Source organism: Apteryx mantelli, chromosome 24 (assembly GCF_036417845.1).
Source record: "Apteryx mantelli isolate bAptMan1 chromosome 24, bAptMan1.hap1, whole genome shotgun sequence".
Lineage (NCBI taxonomy): Eukaryota > Metazoa > Chordata > Aves > Apterygiformes > Apterygidae > Apteryx > Apteryx mantelli.
The window spans coordinates 3,834,043-3,848,698 of NC_090001.1; the positions used below are offsets into that span (position 1 = coordinate 3,834,043).

Below are 14,656 nucleotides of genomic sequence, written 5' to 3' on the forward strand. Positions count from 1 at the left end.
GAAGGTGACTGTGAGGTCACGTCTTTCTGAGTGCCTGCTAGGCCAGCAGCAGGCAGTTAGGCATGGGCGTTGATTGTGAGGTCCCTTTTGTCAGAGTACCTGCTAGGCCAGCAGTAGTTCATGGCTGGGGAAGTTATTTGGAGGGAACTTGTGTCTCTGAAGCCCATAGGCCAGCAGCAGGCCTGTGGTGGGGGTATGCACCTGTGAGGTCACCTCTCTCTGAGCAGCTGATAGGTGAGGAGAAGACACATGGCTTGGATGTTGGTGGTGAGGACTTGGATGCTGTTTTTTTGCGTGTGCTCAGAGGAGGGATTGACCCCTGCAGAGCTCTACGGCAGTACAGAAATGCAATTCATTAATCAAGCAGAAGTAGATGTTCCCCATCATCTGGCACAAATTTTATTCCACTCCGTCATCATGCGTTAGTACTGCTACATTTCAAATGCGGATGATGTTCTCTGGCAGACATGGACATGGAGTTTGACTCTCCACTTCTTGCTAAGCAGAAGCTTGCAGCCTCCTCCCAGTCAGCTAAGGGAGTCCAAGTAGACTTTTGAGGCTGCTAAATTAATCTAGTGCTGTCGTGAGCAGTGGTGTTAGTAATCTCTTATTGCCAGGGTGTGTGTGCTTTAGAAATTGTCCCTGTCAAAAGATCAGGGAGCTTGTGAGATTTTCCTGCAAGGTCTGAATGCTGTGTCTGTCTTTGAGGTGTGCATCTGCTTTTATGACACATTTGGAACTGTAACACTTGAGGGGTCTCTGACTTTCTGTCCACGTATGCAGTCACTGGAGAATGGGTGCAAAGGCTGTTGGAGGAGGCAGAAGGAATGTCACCCCCCAGAGGTTTGGGCCACATTTTCCAAGAGATTTCTTGTTCAAAGAAGTTGAGGCACAAGCGAGAGGCAAGAGCTGGCCTGATGAGCCGCTGTGAGAGCACTTGCTCTCTGCTTCCTGGAGGTGGGAAGTGAGCAGGCCCCAGGCTGTGAGTGGCTGTTCAGAGGAAGTGCGTGTTGCAAGGCCTTGGAGGCCTAGAAGGGAATGGAAGGGCTGGAGAGTTGGTCTTTCTGTGTGTTTTGGGGCGCTTGGAGGTGCCCTGCCTGCTGCCCTGTGTGGTGCTGTGTGTCACTGATGCAGAGGCGCGTGTTGGCTGCCAACCCTCTGTGAGGTGCGGGGGTAGAGGCGTGTTAGAGTGCGAGATGCCCTGTGGTGGATCTGGGTGGTGGCCCGAGTGTTTTGCTGCTCAGCATGGGAGGAGGTGTCTGGAGAGTGCAGTGCTCTGCTCCCAGAGCCCATCTCGCCATCACGATGTCCTTCTGGGAGAGCTGGGTGAGGACTGTTGGTGACCATGTTCCCTCCTTGGAGCGTCCTGCTGTGAGGCAGGACTGCTCGCAGTTTGGTGGTTTCTGTCAGCTGAGGTCCAGGCTTGCAGTTTCTGAAGGTCTTGAGGCTTCCTGAGTCTTTGGGCTTTTCCTGACTCCCCTGGAGAAAGTTATCTTCTCCATCCTTAAAGGCTTTCTGTTGAATCTGGACCCTCATTGCATCTTCCCATCTCAGACCCTAATCCATTCCAATCCCTCAGAGATATGGGGAGTTAATGAAAGCAGTCAGAGCCATTTCTCCACTTTGTGCCTACGCAGAGCCTTGCCGACAGGGGAGATGCCACCTCACAAGGTGTCAGGCCTCTGAGGGCGATGGGTGGCTCTGAGACACCTTTCTTTGGTCAGTGGTGGAGGCGACATCTCCAAAGCCGCTGGTGCCTTTGGAAAGAGCCTCAGAATAGCAGATTCCTTGGGACTGCAATGGGGGAGACGTCTGGAGGTAGGAATCCAACACCCTGCTCAAGGCAGGTCCCAGGAGATGAGGTATCTTGGGGCCTTTTCCAGTGAAGTTTTGATTGTCTCCAAGGATGGAGATCTGAGAACCTCTCTGGATCCCTCTGCCACAGTCCAGCCACCCTGATGGAGAAAAAGGTTTGCTCTTAACATCTAAGAAGAATTTCCCATTGTCCAATTTGTCCCTGTTACCTCTCATGCTATTAGTGTGCACCTCCAAGAAAATCTGCCTCCGTCTTCCCTGTGCCCTCCATACGGGAGCTGTGCACAGCATGAAGATCCCCGTTGGCCTTCTCCTGTCTAGGCTGAACCAACTGAGCTCTCCCAGCCCCTCCTTATATGCCCCACACTCCAGCCCTTGACCATCTAGGTGTCCCTGTGCTGGACTCCCTCCTGTGTGTTAGCGCCCTTCTGGAACTGGAGAGCTGAAACAGGACCGGTGTACAGACATGGTGTCACCTGTGCCAAAAAGAGGGGTAGAACATCTCGGTGGCCCTGCTGGCTGTGCTCTCACCAATACAGCTCAGCATAGAGGGGGACATTTGCCCCCGACTGTGTAAGGCCAGCAGAACTGACATTAACACTCTGATTCTTTCTTTCTTTCTAGCTTGCTGCACTCATGGAGGTTCGCAGTGCAGTCCTAGAGCCCCTGAGGTTGGAGGCAGGGTGCCCGGGTGTGTCCCTGTAGCTGTCAATGTCTTTGCCAACATCGTGAGCCCTCTGTGAAAGCAGCTGCAAGTGGATGAGATGGGGCTTCATACAGATGCGAAGGCTTCCATAAATGCACCTGGCATCAGTGGGTGACTTGGGGTGTGGGTTCACCTCCTGGTCCCTCTGCTGTGCTGCAAATTCCTCCTCCCACAACTGCTGTTACTGCCAGCCCCCTCAGCAAATGCTACTGTGCCCCCTCCTTTTCCTAGAAGGTTGTGGTGCCATACAGGATGAGTGCAAGACCCTTATAATAAGTGCCAGCATCTCTTGGGTGCCTTTGTGTGAGTGCCCCAAAGCCTCCGTAGCCTGACCAGAGGAAGTCTCAGAGCTCTTGGGCTGCTGGCTCTGGGAGGGGTGAAGATGTGCCCAGGGCCAGGTTGCCTGTGGCACCCAGCCCTCAGTGCTCTGTGGACCCAGCTGTGGAGCCAGGACTGCTGCTGCAGAGCCTGTGCGGTCAGGACAGCTGGCATTTGAGCAGACCTGCAGTCTGGGGCTGTCTCATTGCTTGGGCCTCATTTCAAAGCCTCTGCGCCCTTTGTCCCTTCACCCGGGACTCCTTGTCCAAGTAACTAAAGGGAAGGAAGGAGGTTCCTTTGGGCTCAGGAGGCCTTCAGGACTCTCAACTGTTTCTCCATTGTATATGTAACTTTTGTATTACTAAAGAAAATCCCCTTCCCCCCCCCCCCCATGCCTAGCTGGAGGTTCCTGAGGTGATGGGGGTGGAAAGCAGCAGCCTGCTGTGCCCAAAGAAGGCAGGATCCTCCCGTCATCGCCCAAGGAGCCAGCTCTGTCCCTGACTGCTCTTGTGCTGCTCATTTGCAGAGGCCTTGTGAGCCCAGAGTGCCTTGGCCACCTTCTGGTGTTTCCACAAGAGCTTCGCTGTGTGTCTGGGCTGAGGAGCCAAGGGAAGGCAGCGAGCAGAGCAGTGGCTGGGGAGTGTGCAAGTGGCGAGTGTCCTGCATCCATGTCTTCTTGCTGGCACCTGCTTGTATGTAGCAGACCGGCCAGCTCTGTGGGGCAGAGACAGTGTGTTTGTAGACTAGGTGGCAGAGCAGAGGTCTGGCGTCAGGTTGATGCCTGCTGCAGTGCTGAGTTGATCTGAGAGTGTCAGAAACGCTTTCCAGTGCAGCTGCTCCCTCAGCTGATCTGTGTACCTGGGCACTAGGAGTGGAAGTGGCATCCTGCTGTCATTGTGTAGGTGCTGCAGTGCAAAGGCTCCCAGCTCGGACTTGATGGTACTAAAGGAAAAGCAAGACCAGTTGTTCCCTGTTGTGATTTGTGCCCAGGGTGACAGAGTGGAGCTGTCGCATGACCTGGAGAGAGTCTTGCAGGAGATGAAAGCCATTTGCAGAAGACTGTTCTGTACGGAGTGATAACAGTGTAATCAAGGGCCATGCGAGTGGCCCAGGTGAGCTTCTCCTCTGTGAAGGTTTGCACTTTTCAGCTCCCTTGTGACTCGGTCCCAGATAGGGCAGCAGCAGGCATGTTGATGCCATTTGTGCTTGTGAGGTGAGTTGTGCCTCTGAAGCTGGTAGGCCAACAGCATGCCCATAGCTTTGGTGCTGATGGTGAGGTGCCTTGTGTCTCAGTGCCTCAGAAACGGGGAGCAGGCCCATTGCTGCTGTTTGTGCTTGTTTAGGTCAATTGTGCCTCAGTCGCCAACAGGCCAAGAGCAGATATGTGGCTTCATGGTGGCCTGTGAGGTCACTTCAGCCTCAGCACCTGACAGTCCAGCTCGATGCAGATTGCTATGTTTGTGTTTGTGGAGTCCTTTGGCCTCAGGATCTGCTCGTCCACCAGCAGCCCCATTGCTCCTTTTTGTACTTGTGAGGTGACTTTTGCTTCAGTGCCTGCTTAGACAGCATCAAGCACATTGGTGCTTTGGGTCTTGTGTTGTCACTTGTGTCTCGGTGCCTGACAGGCCAGCAGCAAGCCCATGGCTTCAGTGGAGATTCTGAGGTCATTGTTGCTGAAGAATCTGATAGGCCAGCGGCAGACCCCTTGCTGCTGTTTCTGGTTCTGAGCTCACTTCCCATGAGCACCTGGTAGAGCAGCGGTGTGGAGGTTAGCGCTGTTTGTGCTTCTGAGGTTCGTGTGCCTCAGTGCATGCCAGGCCAGCAGCAGGCACTTGGCTTCAATGCAGAGTGTGAGGGCACTTTTGTTTGGGTATTTGGGAGGCCAGTGGTAGGCACATGGCTGCTGTTTTTGCTTGTGAGGTCACTGCTGCCTTACTGTGTGATAGGCCAGCAGATGGCACGTGGCTTTGATGAAGCCTGTGAAGTCACTGCTTCCTCAGAACTGGATAGGCAAGCAGCAAGCAACTTCCTCTGATCCCCACTGTTAGGCCGCTTGTGCATCTGTAAATGACAGGCAACAAGGAGACACATTATTGCTGTTAGTAGTTGTGTGGTCACTTGTGCCTCAGTGCGTGATAGGCCAGTGCTGCTCACATGGCTGCAGTTTGTGGTTGTGAGGTCAGTTGTGTCTCAGTGCCTCATAGGCCAGTCCTGATCATTTGGGTGCTGTTCGGGTTTTTGAGGTCACTTGTGTCTCAGTGCCTGATAGGCAAGTGAGAAGCACATGGCTGCTGTTTGTGCTTGTGAGGTCACTTGTGCCTCAGGGCCTGATTGTTGCATATAACAGCATTTGCTTAGCACTTGGAGCTAAACCTACTGAAGCCTAAGGCCGCACATTGCTGAACTTTTCCCTCAATTGTTTGAGCCAGTTTAAACAAGGAGGGAACAAGGACATAAGTAACAAAAGAGCTTCAGCAATGATTAGTGAGTACCGTGACTCCGCATGGAGACAACAGGAAACCATCCAGGAGCGAAGAAGCTACTACTTGTGGAGCAATCAATCATTGTTGCAAGAAATCGGAGAATGGACAAAGAACTTCAGCCGTAGGGGTATAAATACCCAGGGAATTTTCCCTTTGGGGTCCCTCGGAGGACGTACCCAGCTCGAGCTGTAATACTAAGAAAATCATCTCGTAAAGAATTCTTTTGTATCTTTTGGATAAAGCAGAAACCTAGAGTCAAACCCTGTTAGGGACACTGGATTGAGCAATTTCCCTAACAATTCAGCACCCCAGATGGGACTCTAGGCAACCACCATCAGATCCTCTTAGCTCCAAACTTCCAACAGCCGGCATCGGGTGAGTTCACCTAGGAGCTTTGGTGAGGGGAGGTACCGACTGGCGTGTTTTCAAATTCTGCCTTTAAGTTTTGGGGAGAGTGGGTTCAAGTCCCACCTCCGGGATTTGAGAGGGTTCCAGTCCCATCTCAATCTGGCTGGAAGGGGGAGTGCGCAGCCTGATCAGCATAAGGCGCACCACAAGACTCCGATACACATGGGAAACATACCCGGGGTAGAGAAGGGGACGCCCTTAGCTGAGGTGCTGGAAAACTGGAGAAAGATCAACAGTACCGTAGGGTTAGGAAAAAAGAAGCTAGTGACCTTGTGCCAGGAAGACTGGCCCCTCCTTCCCCAGGAGGGCAGCCCAGCTGAACGGTGGCCACCGCAGGGGACTTTGGACCAACAAGAACTGACCTTTTTACAGCATCACCTAGAAGACAGATTCCTGGGACAAATGCATTATTGGTATGTATGGGATAACTGGGCATTCGCTAGAAAAAAGGAGACGTCTAAAAACGAGAGGAAAGTTTCTTCCCAGAATAGTGGAAGTAGTGCAGCTGCTAAAACTCTTGTGGAAACCGCTCCACCCTATGCGCTACCCTCTGCTTCAACTTCTCTATACTGCCCCTTGCCTTCCACCTCTGCCTTTCAAGCCCCTTTGCCAGTCATTCCTGTGCCAGGGGTGGCTCTGCCACATCTGGACAGGGTACCTCGATTAGCTACAATGAGAGTAACACCCCTCAGGTACCAGTTATGACCCCAAAACAACCTTACCTTTTGCCTAGGTAGTCTCTACACTTAGCCCATAAAACTTACAAATTAGGAAAGGGCCTGCAAGTAATTCTTGGCAACATTTTCTAATGGGAGGGTTGCATGGGAGCAGCGATCATGAACCTAAAGACAGCAGGGCCTCAAGTCCCAGGCAGAGGGAGAAGCCTTCCTGCAACTCAGAAGTCAAGTTCCTTTCTCAATGCTGAACAATCCCAGCAAATCCTCTACACATCCAGGACAACAAGCATTCTACTGTTTTATGCCCTGACAATTGGAGACACGCGGAAGGACTCAGGCCAGGCCATCTCGGCTGGTGAAACCAGCAGAGCCAGAATTCAGCAACTCTTCATCCTGACCTAGGGGGATGGAAATAACAATGGCAAGTGGGAGGACTGGCCATTCATCCACTTTCAAGGCCCTTCACAAGCAAAACAGCTCACACTTACAGAGCTGATCTGGAAACACCCTTCACGCTGCTGACAGGCTCACAGGTCTCGGGGAGAAGCAAGAAGCCTGGAGCAAAAACAGCGGCTAAGGCATGGCATGACATGCAGGGACAGCCTCTCTCAGAGACACTCGGAAAGGCAGTTTTCAGAACAGAAGAGACCACTGGGAAGGGCACCTCGCGATGACACCAGCATCCTGCTCACACTCTGCCCAGCAGCTCCCAAACGCAGCTCCGAGCAGCACCTGGGGCTGCGCTGGCAGCAGCAGCTCAGGGAAATGCTTTAACATGGATCCAGACCCACCACAGGGCCAAAGGTTCCTGCCCCCAAACCCCACCGAGCCGCCCCGGCCCAGCTGCTCGGGGCAGGCCGCCACGTCTGGCTGCAGGGCAGCTCCCTGCTCTGGCCCACGTCGCTCTGTCCCCTGCTCACGGCCCCACCAGCCCCTGCTGCAGCTCCTGCAGCAAAGCAGCCCTGGCGCCAGCACCACTGGCCCCGACCCAGCAGGAGGGCACCCACCGCCAGTTGAACGCACCCGCAGCCCCCACCAAACCCACTCGCACCCGCTCTCTCTCCCGCTCGCTTCTCGCCTGCTTTGCTCCCACTCCTCCTTCACTTCCCTCCTTGGTGTCTTTTTCCCTTCCCATGTTGGATGGTAATTGGCTGTCAGAGCCATCAGTGAAATCGATGCCCGCCCTCCTCCTCCTGCCAGCCAATAGGAGGTCTGCACTGGGGTGGTGCCATGGCGACGTTGAGTCCTCCTGTCCTGGTGGCCCGCTCTGCCCCCTCCCCCACAGTCGGGCACCATGTTGTGGGCGGCAGTGCGGGGCCAGGGCACGGCGGGGCCTGGGGGCAGCGTGGCGCTGTGTGGCTGAGCAATGCAGGGCCCCATGGTGTGGCCGCTGCCCCGGCGGTGCTGGGTTCTGCAGCAGGGGCCCTGCGGGTCTGCTGGCTGCCCTGCACCCTGGAGGCCATGGGGGCACGGGGGGGCAGTTCTGGGGCCTGTGCTGGTGGCACCAGCCTCTGGGACACAGGACACCATTATTCTCAGAGCCAGACCCCAAAGGGGGACCCACTCCCAGGGAAACCTCGCCATGGATTGCCCACCCCATCCCTCCACCCACAAGGGCATGGAGCTGGCCCCACAGAAACCTTGTGGCTCAGGGCAGCCCCAGCACCAGGATGCAGGAGTCCTGGCTGCCACATTGTCCATTGGAGCGAGAGGGGACCCTCAGGCAGGACTCTTGCGGCAGCCCCCAGCCCTGTGCAGCCACCGCCACAGCCCAGGATCCCCAGCAGTTTTTGCAGTTAACAGTCTCTGTGCGGCACCTTGGGAAGGAGCTCCTGAAGACCTTACCCTCAGTGGAGAGGCGCAGGAGCACTAGGAAGAAAGAACTGTGGTGTGGGCTAATGGTGTCCATCCAGCAGTCCTCCATCTCGCTTGTCTCCTTGTCCTCACCTTGCCTCTCCAGCCATGGAGGAAGGATGCTCTTCCCGTTTCATCACCCCAAACTCCTTTCCAATGTGCTCCTGCTCTTCTGCCCTTTGGTGAGGGCCCCCAATGCGGCCCCACTGCCTCCTGTCCCCACTCATTTTCCATGGACCCACTACGAAGGGCAGCTGTGGTTATTGCATGAGCAGTGCCCAGCAGCGCCTGGGCCTCACAGGGAAGTGAGGGCCCCCACCAATGACACCAAGAAGACCTGCCTGTGATGCAGCACATCCCACTGTGACCTCAGCTCGTGTCATCTGGAGACTCGGTAGGTCACTGCCATGGAGATGGCAGAGGCAGGGAGAGAGCAGAGAGATTTCGCCTCATGTCCTGGAAAGCAGTCACCTTCCTCCATCCCAGGTATTTTCCAAAATTTTCTGATAACTGCTTGAGGAACACCTCCAGATGTTGCCAAAGGCAATGAAATACCTAAAATGTGGAACTAAAGAAGTCACTTCTGTGCCCCTGCACTGGCAGGTCACTGCACTAGGCAGATCTCTGCAGGAATCTGGGGTTTGGGGGTTGGTTTGGGGCTTGGCATTTTTACAGGCTCAAAGTCGTGTGGGTTGAAACAGCACAAAGCGTGGCCATGTGTTGAGATGCTTTGGTGAGCCTCAAGACTGGTTTCTCCTGTGGGTCCCTCTTTTTGTAGAAGCAGGTTGTAGGAGAACATGGGAGAGGAGAGAGCCTTCCTCCTTTGGGCACCAAAGCAGGCTCTTTGCTTTTCAAAGTCCTCAGCAAAGTTTCTCGATGTGCGATGCTTAAGATAGACATGATGTGCCATAAAAGAGCAAATGTGCTGTGACGGTGTGCTCCTTTCCCCCCGCCCCACTGATGTGCTCTCTCCGCCTCAACCTGACCTCCCTGTAAACAGCATGTATGCAGGGGCTAATTGAGAATGCACCAACTAAGGCCTGTCTAGCATGCAAATATGACTATGAGTCAATCATCCCCTCCCCAAAAATAGGGGGCAGTCCTGAGCCCATTGAGCTCTCCTGCAAGGCAGCGGGCTGCACTGCAGAACCTCCTCCTGAGCAGGGATGCCTCTCAAGGTTCCTCCTCGAGGTTGAGAGATTCCTTACCCATGACAGATCCTTGATAAGTGCTTAATAGCATGCTGAAACACTGCAAAACTTCATGAAACTTTGCTGAGTTATATCTCTGATTAATTGTGCACATAATCCCTTAGACATAAACCGTTGACCAACTCTGAGACTAGGACTGGATCCAGCCACACCTAGTCTCCTCTCCGAAGGAGTTTAGAAAGCAAGGGGGTCCTTTCTGAACCTCGTGACTCAACGGGAGGGTCTCCGTTACATGTGTATCTTACCCTGTCCTTCATGCAGTAGTAACTGTGTGAACCTTACCAATCGAACCTTGTTAAATCATTCTTATTTATGATTGAACTTACGATTGAGTAGAGCCCTTGGTGTGATGTGCAGCTCTCTGCTGCACACTTGGATGTAGAGGGCATGGACTTCACCTAAAGACAGAAGTGGGATTCAGTTGTTTGGACACAGGCAGGTCCCATGCGGTATGTGCTGGAGACATATGGTTGTGCTTGACACCCCAGGCATCACTGAACCTAGTGCCTGCTCTGAATGACATGAACTGCTTGCAGTGTAGGGATCTGCTTGTGCCTCAGCCTCCGAATGTGTGGAGCTCTGGCAGTATTAGGCATCTCGTGTCATTTCAGATGGCCAAGGAGATTCTCCACCTGGCCACCACCTAATGCTCTAGCAGGACGAGGGTCTCACAGTTGCTGCATCAGAGCCAGCAGACACTGGCAAATGCCTTGCACCACCTCTCTCGCTTCAGATGTCACCACGTGTTTGTGTGTGGGCAGCTGGCTACTCCCCTCCGTCTCCAGTGATTATCATGGGAGCTCAGAGAGGGAGCTCTCATGCCAGCATCTTTGTTGTGCACAGTCCAGGTTGTGAAAGGGGAATCCCACCTCCTGTGTGTTTGTGGAGTGCACAGAAGGGCTCTGAATCCCACTGCATCCCAGGGGCTTCTAAAACAGCATGAGAAGCACAGACTGACGTGTCTGAATCAATAGCTGAGCCATGGATAATTGAAATCCCTTCTTGCCCCTTTTCTAGGTGTCCTGACTAGTTCAGAGATGGGAATAGGGTCTTCCAGAGTGGGACATTTCCATGTGTCCTAGATGACCGTCGTCTGATGAGACAAATTGCAATGCTTCAATGGGTCTCTCTCCACTCTTTAGAAAAGGCCCATAGGTGATTCTTTCAGTCTACTTCAGTGACCGTGTCCCAGGAGGAGGAAGCACAAGGGACAGAGAAATTCACGCCTTCAGCTGGACCACTGTTGCTGAGCAGAGGCAGGCTCCTGGGACAGAGAGAGCTCCTGGCAAGGTGGCAGCGCTGCTGGGAGACAACTCTTTGCAGGAGCAGCTCCCCTGTCAAGAGCAGCAGGGCTATGGGCACTGCCTGCTCTTGCTGACATCCATGAGAGAAGGCAGAGAGAAGTGAAAGGGAGTGTGGAGTGGGAGGCCAGAGGAGAGCTCCTTGTGGGAGGAATCTTCCCAGCCCTTTGCACGGTAAGCCTCTGGCTGCAGGGCAATGCTACTGCTGTTGCTGGAGGGGTCTTCTAAACCCAGCCCATAACGGAGAGTTTTCTTGAGGCTTGCTCTCCTGGCTTCTCCAGAGTGCAGGAGGTGGGGATTCCCTGCCACAGCATGCCAGGGACAGGGTGTCCTGCTGCCTTCTGCCAGGGAGAGCTGCATGGGTGTGAAGCCAGGGTGTGCCACAGGTCTAGGCAGGGCTGTCATTCAGAGCAGTGTTCCTGCACCCCAGGGTGCTGTGTGCCCCGGGCAGTGAGTCTGCTGCCTGCGAGGGTCAGCACTCAGCCTGCCCAGCAAGCTCCCCACAGCGCTGCAGGGAGAAGCTCTGGGTGGGAGGAGAGAGCCCGTCAGGGCAGGCTGAGTGTGCTGTGGAGAGGGTGGTGCGTGGGTGAGGGCTGCTCACAGCTCCAGCTCACCGTGAGGACATTTCTGGAGGGCACTTTTCAAAAGGAAGGTCAAGGCAGGCGATGCTTGAAAGGGAAGGAGCTTTCCTTCTAGGCTGTGTGCTTTGAGGTCGCTAATGTGGGGAGGGGGAAAAGCAGGAAAGAGTTTTCTGCTTTGGGAAGGAACTGAGACTCTCAACCCTTCCCTCTCAGAGATCACTAGGTCTGTCATGAAGCTCAGCAAACCCCTTCAACCCCTCCTCAGCCTACAGACAGCACCAGCATCACCTTTATGGCCTTGTCAGGGATTTTCTGACCTGCTCCTCAGGACCTTTGAGCACAGCAATGCCTCTGCCCAGCGCCCGGTCCTGGTAGGTTTCTGTCGGGCAGAACTGAGCATGCAGAGGGTGGGATGGGGTCTGTGAGCACTGTCAGGGAAAAGACATTGGGATAGAGAAGGAGCTGCCAGCAGGAAGAGCTCCAGGCAGCAAGATGGGCAGGGAATGAGAGGGAACTGCAAAGAGGATTGCCATGGGAGGAAGGATTTTGGCAAGTCATGGTCAGTCCCTCTGATGCAGGCACCTTCCTCTGAGCCAGTCCCCTGTGTCTCTGCTCCCACCCAGCAGATCCTCTGCCCTGACAGCCATAGAGTGCAGGCCATGAAACACCTCTTCTGCAGCCAGAACTGTGGCAGAGGAGAGAGGCATCTCTCCTTCCACGGGCCCATTTCGTGCTGCCCAACAAAGGGGCTGAGAGCGACTGCCCTGCACTGTTGCTGTCTTTGAGGTAGCATGTCCAGCTGGGGAAGATGAAAGCTTTCCTGACGGCCCATCCATCAGGTTGGGCACCTGCTGCCTTCACATGAGAGTTTCCCTGCCTTGCTAGAATGGGAGCTGGTGTGGCTGCTTCAGATACAAACACCTGTGTTCAGGAGGGCAAGGCTGGGGGAGATGAATCCCTCACAAGGATCTTCCCTTTCCAAGACAGCTGGCAGGAGAGCTTGTCAGAGTCCAATCCTCTCTGACCAGGTTCTTTTAGCTATTCCACACATGGACAGTGTAATGTTGAATATCAACATTTACTTCTTTGAAGATATTGGACCTTACGCAGGAGTTTTGATTTAGCAGAGTGACACAGCAATATGCTGAAATCACAATACAAGTGTGAGTTACACTTAGCAAAATAGAGCAATTGCAGTATCAGTTCAATCACAATACCAGTGTGATCCCCATTACTGGTCTCTATCCTGTGCTCACCATCACAACACTGGGCATCCCCAGTCGCTGGGAAGGAAGACATGCGATGAAACCGGCTTGATCCAATTGCTCTCTTCCAAGTTCTTTTGTGAGTTGTTCAGTTTTTATACTCCGTGGTGGACTGAGCCATGAATACACACCCCCCATGCTGCTCTGGCTAACTCAGGGAGACATTCACACTCTTTTGATGAACTCAGGGGAAAACATTGACCCCAGCTAATCCACTCAGTTGGGGTGTAGTCACTTGATCCACTCAACTGACATAGCTATTTATCTAAAACCAAGGTTACCCTCCAGTCATGGTCCCCTTTGCATTGAGATAAGTTCAGCTTCCTGTGCAACAGCTGTGGTCAGTCACACCCTACCTTATCCCCTGAGCTTCATGGGCACATCACTCTTGCCCATCTCCCCTGAGCCTTCTTCCATTGTAGGGGTTTATTGGTTGGTCCAAGTGCTATATTCCTCTCTCCTTCTGGTAAACAGAGACTATTCCCACTGTGTCACCGGACTGAGTGTCCTTAGCTCAGCTCATGGAGCCCCAACCCCCTCCTACCCCCACCAAAGAACTGGAAATGTTTGTCACCTTCCTCCATTTACACCCCCCAGCAGAGCAGCACTGACTCCTCTGGAAATCGTTCGCAGAGGCCCCTGCTCTGCATGGCACACTCAGGCAGCACAAAGCGGAGCTCGAGCCAGGGAGCTGAACGAAGGTGAAGGAGAGAGGAAAAGTGGGAGGTTCAATGAGAAAGGCAAAGGGTTTGTCTCGCAAAAGATTGCTCTAATTTGTCCCTGTCTTTTCCTCCTTGCACAGGCCCCCATGCCCAGCGTCAGCAAATGTCCAACAGCAGCTCCTTCAACGAGTTCCTGCTCCAGGCATTTGCAGATACGCGGCAGCTGCGGCTCTTGCATTTCTGGCTCTTCCTGAGCATCTACCTGGCTGCCCTCCTGGGCAACGGCCTCATCATCACAGCCGTAGCCTGCGACCATCGCCTCCACACCCCCATGTACTTCTTCCTCCTCAACCTCTCCCTCCTCGACCTTGGCACCATCTCCACCATTGTCCCCAAATCCATGGCCAATTCCCTGAGCAACACCAGGGCCATTTCCTACTGGGAATGTGCTGCACAGGTTTTTCATTTTTACTTTCTCATCGCAACTGAGTATTGTGTTCTCACTGTCATGGCCTATGACCGCTACGTGGCCATCTGCAAACCCCTGCACTATGGGACCATCATGAGCAGCAGAGCTTGTGTCAAAATGGCAGTAGCTGCATGGGTCAGTGGTTTTCTCGATGGTCTCCTGCACACTGCTAACACATTTTCCATACCACTCTGCCAAGGCAATGTTGTGGAGCAGTTCTTCTGTGAAATCCCCCAGATCCTCAAGCTCTCCTGCTCAGACTCCTACCTCAGGGAAATTGGGCTTCTTGAGGTTAGTGCCTGTTTAGCCTTTGGGTGTTTCATTTTCATTGTGCTGTCCTATGTGCAGATCTTCACAGCTGTGCTGAGGATCCCCTCTGAGCAGGGCCAGCACAAAGCCTTCTCCATGTGCCTCCCTCACCTGGCCGTGGTCTCCCTGTTTATCAGCACTGGCTTTTTTGCCTCCCTTAAGCCCTCTTCCCTCTCCTCCCCAGTTCTGGATCTGGTGGTGGCTGTTCTGTACGCAGTGGTGCCTCCAACAGTGAACCCCCTCATCTACAGCATGAGGAACAAGGAGCTCAAGGATGCACTGAAGAAACTGGTTCAACTGCTACTACTTCAGCAGCAATAAGCTGCCCATCTCTCCTCACAAGGGATTTCCAATTTACCTGGGCAACTCTTGTGCTTTGGGCATTCTGCCTGTGATAATTCCGTTTGTAAATGCTTGAATTCATCCCACTTCTCCAGCAGCACAAACCCTGTCTGTCTGACCTGGAAGCCTTCCGTAAACCTGCGCAGCACTGTGTCAGGGCAGGCCTACCAGACAGCATGTCTGCAATAAAAGGGGATTTCCTGAGGACAGTGCCTGAAGGTTGGGCTCTTCTTCCCAAGCTGGAGCCAAGAATGT

General features: G+C 53.7%; 1 protein-coding gene across 1 annotated transcript; it reads left to right on the forward strand.

The window, feature by feature from the left end:
• Positions 1–13,444: 13,444 nt before the first annotated feature.
• On the forward strand, positions 13,445–14,344 carry LOC136994106 (olfactory receptor 14J1-like; the record flags this gene model as incomplete). Its single annotated transcript, XM_067310358.1, has 1 exon — positions 13,445–14,344. A coding segment is annotated over exon 1 (900 nt), but the record flags the coding sequence as incomplete, so codon positions are not given.
• Between the last annotated feature and the right edge of the window lie 312 nt (positions 14,345–14,656).